The sequence below is a fragment of the Brassica oleracea genome, chromosome C2 (assembly GCF_000695525.1).
Source record: "Brassica oleracea var. oleracea cultivar TO1000 chromosome C2, BOL, whole genome shotgun sequence".
In the NCBI taxonomy this organism is placed as follows: domain Eukaryota; kingdom Viridiplantae; phylum Streptophyta; class Magnoliopsida; order Brassicales; family Brassicaceae; genus Brassica; species Brassica oleracea.
The window spans coordinates 1854440-1861291 of NC_027749.1; the positions used below are offsets into that span (position 1 = coordinate 1854440).

Sequence of the window (6852 nt, forward strand, 5' to 3'; positions counted from 1 at the left end):
AAGTATTAAGATGTACCAACTTTCTCAATTAGATTACAATATAATAACTTTATCGGTATGTATGTTAGTGCAACACTATCCTTTTCTAACCTAAAATACTCATTCCATTAGTAAAGATACTACAAACATAGAAAGTTTTTGTCAGACAAGTTTCCTAGGTATACAATATTCAACAAAAGCAGGATAAATAGAATAAGAGGCAGCCTGTTTAGCAAGCAGGTCTGCACACTGGTTTCCCTCAGGTCCAGTGAATTGGTAAAAAAAGGTTGAATATTACTCCTCCTTGGATATAATATCTCTGAAACCAAGCTCAGTCTGATGGTTGGCGAATGGCTTGGAGAAGTGTCTGAGAGTCGGTTTCAGATATGAGCTATCTTTAAGAATGTGCATATTCTTTCATTTTTTTTTTATGAAATAACAAGAATTTGCCTACCACTGAAACATTGATGATGCTAATAAACTATTAACACTCTACAATCTGTGTTCACTACTAAGACACAAATATGATTGAGAACTTCTCTCTAACACATCACAACACAGGCAAAAACATTTCACTCTCTTCCTTTTTCATCCCTGTGGAGCAAAACTCCAGTTCAAGAATGGTTTCTGCTCTGGCGGGTCCTGCCAGGATTTAAAATAATCAGAAGGCTGATACAAGAACTGAGGAACTGAGGGAATCACAACTGCTGCTGGAGCTGCTGCATCTTCTCAGGTCACAACTGAACAACCTTTGGGTATAGTAAGCTTTGATATCTTACCTATGGAGAGCAGAGCGACTAAATGGGCTGTGGAAGGTAAAGAGGGATACTACTCGCTACAAGATTACTCACTGTTACTTTGTCTTGGCTCATTGATCCTCGTGTAGGAAAAATATGCATGTTAATTGTCACACTAATCATATTTATGTTCAGAAAAAAATGTTAAAAGGCTGATGATATATGTGATCATTTGTTGTTTGTGTGTGTGCATTCGTAAGTATGTTTGATAGAAGAAAACAATACACTTACACAGTGTATTTTGTTTGGAAGCTAAACTAATATTCAACTTACCCGACACAATAATTTGTCTTGGAGTCAGAAGTCTTGAGCATTTGTTCGGTAGCAAAAAAAGGAATGGCTGAGATTAACTCGCTGGTCATTATGCAAAGGTTAAAAACGCGTTAAGTTGGAATTTAGTTGGTGCAGGAGTCTGATGCTTAAGTGTATTTATAAATATCATTCATGCAATGTAACAAAGACAATCTTCACTTAACATGGCTAAAGAGAGATCATATGTAATTGGTCTTCTTCTTCTATCTCTGCTTCTGTTTCTTTCATCTCAATCTCAAGTTGGTGTCGCCGAGGCCAAACGTCACACACGTTAGTATTTCTATCCATAATTTTCAGTTATTTTAAAACTGTTCAAGTTACTATATACCTGGTTGTTTTATATAGAAATTTGCTCGATCATGACCTCTATGTACACCAACATATTCAGCACATATCGTCACATAATGCCGAAGTCTTCTTCTTTTTTTTGTAGTTGCTACCAGGTATTCAGATTCTCGATGCGCCAATAAAATTCTCAAAATTCCAAGTAAATTTCTGTTCCAAAATTAGAAAACAAACATTCTTAAATAAATTGTCCGTACATAGTTATGGTTCAAGTTTGCTGAGGGGGTGTAAACTAGCGCCAGTGCTAAAGAACCTAATAATATGAATTTGCACGTCTTGGAAAGAGATTCAATGATGGAAGAAGAGTCATGTAAAGGAGACTAACACCTAAGGGAACTAAACTCAATACATGGAAAAGCGAAATTTCACAGAACATCTAACACGATGAAAGAAGCATCTGTGGAACTGAAGAGTGTAGCATATAAAACACTATGGGAATGGCAAAGCAAAGCATGCAGCAATATCATTGCTCTAGTGTTAAGCTATGATCCCTTTATTTTCACTGTTTGTATATTCATCCCTGTTACGTTATCATATTAGAATATCCACATTAGTGCAACAATATCTTGAAGAATGTGTATAATTTTTTCATATAAATTTCTGATGAATTAACGAGAATTTGCCTACCAATGAGACAATGCTAAGAAACTAAAGTGGCTCTAATAATCTGTTAAATCAATAAATATAGGGTTGCTATAGAACCTAAAGTGGCTTTTGAAAAAGGTGGGAGTGAAAGTAGGACTGAAGCAAACAGTAAAGGAAGTGAAACACATGAAGTTGCTTTTTTATAGATGAGCTTAAGGATGTGCTGATGGAAGAAGAGTCATGTAAAGGAGACTAACACCTAAGGGAACTAAACTCAATACATGGAAAAGCGAAATTTCACAGAACATCTAACACGATGAAAGAAGCATCTGTAGAAGTGAAGAGTGCAGCATATATAAACACACTTTGGGAATGTCAAACCGAAGCATGCAACAATATCATTGCTCTAGAGTAAGCTATGATCCCTTTCTTTTCACTGTTTGTATATTCATCTACATTAGTGCAACTGGTATCTTGAAGAATGTATAATTTTTCATATAAATTTCTGATAAAATAACAAGAATTTGCCTACCAACGAGACAATGCTAAGAAACTATCAACACACTACAATCTTTTTTTCTCACTACTAAGAAACAAAAGATGGTTGAGAACTTCTCTCTACCACATCACAATACAGACCAAAAAACCTTTCACTCTCTTCCCTTTTCACCCCTGTGGAGCAAAACTCCAATTCAAGAACGGTTTCTGCTCCGGCGGATCCTCCTGCCAGGAGTTGAAATCATAAGAAGGCTGGTACAAGAACTGAGGCACAAAATCTTCACTCTGCAACAAGTCCATGGAGCCACCATCGAACATGGAAGCATCAAAAGCATTCTCGAGCTCTCCCCATTTAGGCTCGCTCTGAACCTCCAGCGCATCCGGCGACACCACGCGACCCCCCGAGCTGCTCGAGTCGTCCTCTTGCAGTGTCGGGTAAGTCGAGTCCGACGCATCGAAAGGCGATGAAGCCGTCATGGTCCTCGGTTTCTCATCGGCAGGGTAGTACTTCTCCATGGTCCCTTTCTTGTTGTAGATTCGACATAACACCCAATCATCAAGCTGTTCAACAAAAAAATAAAAATAATAAAAAAATAATTAATAATCTAAACTATTATTACATTCAGACAGGAAAAAAAAAAGGATAAGACAGAACAGAACATACTCGAAGGTTGTTCTTTTTGTTAACAGAAGCCGATCTATCAACATTAGCGAGGCGATACTCGTGCATAATCCAATTGGTCTTAATCCCTTTTGGAGCTTTCCCAGCGTAGAACACGAGCGCTTTCTTAATACCCAGCGTCTTCGGTTTACCGATCGGTTTATCAGCGCCGGTGGCTTTCCAATAACCGGTTCCCGCCGCCCGGTTAGGACGCGAACCGTTTGGGTATTTCCGGTCTCGTGGTGAGAAGAAGTACCACTCTTTCTCTCCGTACAGAGACATCTCTGTAATAAAATTAAAAAACAAAAAAAACAAATCTCCCGATTAGCAAACGAATCTCGAGAAAAATCTCGATTAATGATTAGAAAATCAATTAGATTTTACCAGGAAGCTCCCAGGGGTTGAACTTGTAGAGATCGATTTCGGCGATGACCGGAGCTGAGATCTCCTCCGACGCGCATTTACGGCAAAGGTAGAATTGCACAAGCTCTTCGTCCGTTGGATGGAATCGGAATCCTGCTGGTAAGTTTAGCCCTGCTTTCATTCTTTCAAAAGTTTTTTTTTTTTTTTTTGTCTTGCTTGTTCTTCGAGATCTGGGTTTGTCTGGTGAAGATTGGAATCGAGGAGATGAGAGTGAGGAGACGAAAGGTTTTATAAGGACGAGAATTGCGGAAATTAATCTAATTAAATTTAATTTAAGATGGAGAGGGATGACACGAGGGGAGATTTTTTTAAGCACGTGCGGCAAAAGCGGCCGTTTTCTTCACTAACGCTGACGGCAGCCAGCTGGAGGGACGTACGTGGCCTAGTGTTAGTGGATGGTCGACGTAGTGAAAGTAGTGATGATGTCACTGCTTGCGTCACCCGCGCCCTTTGTAGATTGTTGACCGACCTAAGTGTGTGTCAGCACCTTGATCCCCTGCTTCAAGTGTAGCTTATCCATTTTGTTCAGAATTGGTAATGAGATTTTTTTTTTGGGTCTAAATTGGTAATGAGATTTATAAAACTTTGAACAGTTATAGAGTGGGGGAGGAGTAAATAATCAAATACAATCCTTTTAATTAATCTGAGGAGGGGGGCCAAATAATGCATATTTATTAACTACTTAAATTTTTTTAGGTTCGCTATTATTTCATCTGTTTCGAAAAAATAAATGTTTCAAAAAATATGTTTTAAAATTTTCACACATATTAAAAAAACTTATGAAATTTTGATTATTAATAAATTATTTTTGTACTTAATTATTTTTCATAAATTTTAACCAATAAAATTTTATTAAAAACAATTATTTTGGAAAAAAATACGTGTACCATCAATTAATATATTGAAAATGTTAAAACAAATTATTTTTTCGTAATATTTTTTTTGTACAACATGTATCTTTTTCGGAACAGAGGGAATATAACTTATTTTAAGATTCTTAACTAAGATTATTTATGTTTTTTTTCTTATTTGGTTTTTTTGTGGGAACAATAAATTTCCTCAGCAGCCATACTTTTATTATATTCAAATGGGTACACTATTGTTAAACATTGCTGAAGATAAGTCAGCATTCCTTGAGGTGGAAGTTTTGGGTGTGACTTGTGATTGGACAGTCGATGATGAAACTACGGTGGGCTTTGCCGCAGTATATAAGAACTTCTTCCTTGAGCAAAGCTCGCGTCATGACTCATGATGGATGAGGTCATCTAACGTTGAATCGTAGTCTAGTTGTGCAATAGCCAGTCGTAGTCACACACTCGCGGCTTCTTTTTTTTGTTCCTTACATAAGCTGTATTTTAAATTAGATTTCGCGACTTGTAATATTTGTATACTCTGATTTGTTTTAGTTTTTTAAAGAATAAACATGAAGTCTCTTCTATGTGAAAATCTTTTAAATGAAAGTTGAGGTAGGTGTGTATTAGGGACTGACGTGGGCGTGTTCCCCGTTTGATGATGATCATCACTTACGTTTCTTATCATATATATAAATATGATTATGTTCTCTTCAACTTGGTGCTGTTTAAGACATGGTCTTTAACTTTAGTATTAGAATTCCATTAATGTATAACACGAACTTTTGTTGGTCAGACATGACTTTTTGTCAATTATGATTTTTTTTTATTCATACAATAACGCAGATATTTGTATAAGTCGTATCGTTTCATACACATAATTTTATTTTAATAATTAAGAGCAATGAAGACTTGTACTATGCATGTATTCATAATTGCCTCCCCATTCGTAACACTAATCTTGGGAGTTTATCGGATCTGAATTTTAAGTAAGAGTTAAGCCATTTATAACAGTTTCATAGTATATATTTTCTCCAAAATTTGTTTAAGTATAACAATTTCAAAAGTTTGATAACTTCTGAGTAAGAACTTATAGAATTATCATCCTGATAACATCATATTAAAATAGAGTTACATAACCAATGGTAACAAAAACATTTTGAATAGCAAGAAAAGAATTAGGAAAACAGAAATTTAGTAGAAACATTAAAATTCACCATTAATTAACCATTACGAATATAATATTCTTTTCAGGTAAAGCTACCAATAAAATAAGATAGAGTACTTAAAACAAACCCTAGACTATTATAAGAAGCGTCTTACCCCTAATCATAATGATATGAACAAGTTGTTTATTGTCGTTTTGGGTGGTAACAATCAAGTTTTAAAAGTAAAAGATACGAGTCATAGGACCAAAAGAATAATATGATTTTTCAAATTACAAAAATCAGATAAATTGGATCTGGACTTGATCTGAATTTGTTATTATACAAATAGAGAAATCGACTTTATACTTTTTGCAGTTGTTTGTATAGTTTAAGTCGTTGTGTGAATTGAAATGAAGCTTCGTGGAGCTTGATGTTATAGCTGCCTAACTTGACCTAAAACATATAATATATACCTTCTTTTTGTGGTGGATTATTACTTTATGCGTTCTGTCGTATTTAGTTTTTTTGGGAATATGCTTAAGAAGTTGGATAAGGAGACAAGCTGGGACCTCGTTGTCGAATATTTAACAACATGGAGGATCGCATAACATACTATTCATATGACTACTTGTCTTATTCGATGATATAATATTTTATAACTCGTGTGTATGTAACAGTAAAATCATTTCTACGACATGAATGATTTTGAAAACGTGGATTGTGTGTGTTCAATAATTTTCATTGAGCAGCGTTGAGTTTATGTAGATTGCGACCACTGAACTTGCGAATTTTGCAAATTTAAAATCTATTTGTCATGATACTAATGGGCCATGTTTGTCTTTCTCTTTTCTGTTGTTGCAGCAAAATAAAGACAACATGCCAAAATTTGGGCCTTTATATGGGCCATTACGAAAACGGGGCTGGTAGCTGCCGGCTCTCAATTATTCAATGCTTTAACAGTTTCTTACACAAGAGGAAACATCGAGTTCAATCAACCAACAGACGCTCGAGTAGCATCCTGTGCTGAGGTTGTGCTGTTTAATGATGCAGCCACCGCTTCACGCTCCTTCCGGATTCTCTCTCTCTATCAATGTAAACAACAGAGCCAAAGTTAGTAAGTGATTGGCATGAGACAGCACACAAAAAGAGTGGAGGTTGTTGCGTGTATAAATGATGCAGCAGCATATGATCCAACTTGTTCATTTACTATGCCAATGACCCTGATACCCAAAAAAAAAAAAAAAAAAAACACC

General features: G+C 35.9%; 2 protein-coding genes across 4 annotated transcripts in view; both read right to left on the reverse strand.

Moving 5' to 3' along the window:
* Positions 1 to 2490: 2490 nt before the first annotated feature.
* LOC106322542 (protein ATAF2-like) lies at positions 2491 to 3815 on the reverse strand. The gene is made up of 3 exons (XM_013760598.1): positions 3562 to 3815; positions 3181 to 3461; positions 2491 to 3077 (listed from the first exon to the last, which is right to left on the reverse strand). Exons 1-3 carry the CDS (start codon positions 3719 to 3721, stop codon positions 2685 to 2687), a joined length of 834 nt encoding a protein of 277 aa, XP_013616052.1. The 5' UTR covers positions 3722 to 3815; the 3' UTR covers positions 2491 to 2684.
* A 2690-nt stretch (positions 3816 to 6505) lies between these two features.
* The window catches only part of LOC106325603, a 1168-nt gene continuing 821 nt past the window's right edge, over positions 6506 to 6852 (reverse strand). For all 3 annotated transcript variants that reach the window (XM_013763648.1, XM_013763649.1, XM_013763650.1), the window contains exon 3: positions 6506 to 6683. In XM_013763648.1, the coding sequence (XP_013619102.1) occupies positions 6591 to 6683 (93 nt within the window). In that variant the 3' untranslated portion in view covers positions 6506 to 6590. The remainder of the gene's footprint in view (positions 6684 to 6852) is intronic.

Bases quoted from the DNA above. Each gene is read 5' to 3' on its own strand.
- LOC106322542 (XM_013760598.1), bottom strand. From the start codon at position 3,721: ATGAAAGCAGGGCTAAACTTACCAGCAGGATTCCGATTCCATCCAACG. The intron at 3,462-3,561 runs GTAAAATCTAAT...ATTTTATTACAG, and splicing joins CAACCCCTGGGAGCTTCCTG to AGATGTCTCTGTACGGAGAG. The intron at 3,078-3,180 runs GTATGTTCTGTT...TTTGTTGAACAG, and splicing joins ACAAAAAGAACAACCTTCGA to CTTGATGATTGGGTGTTATG.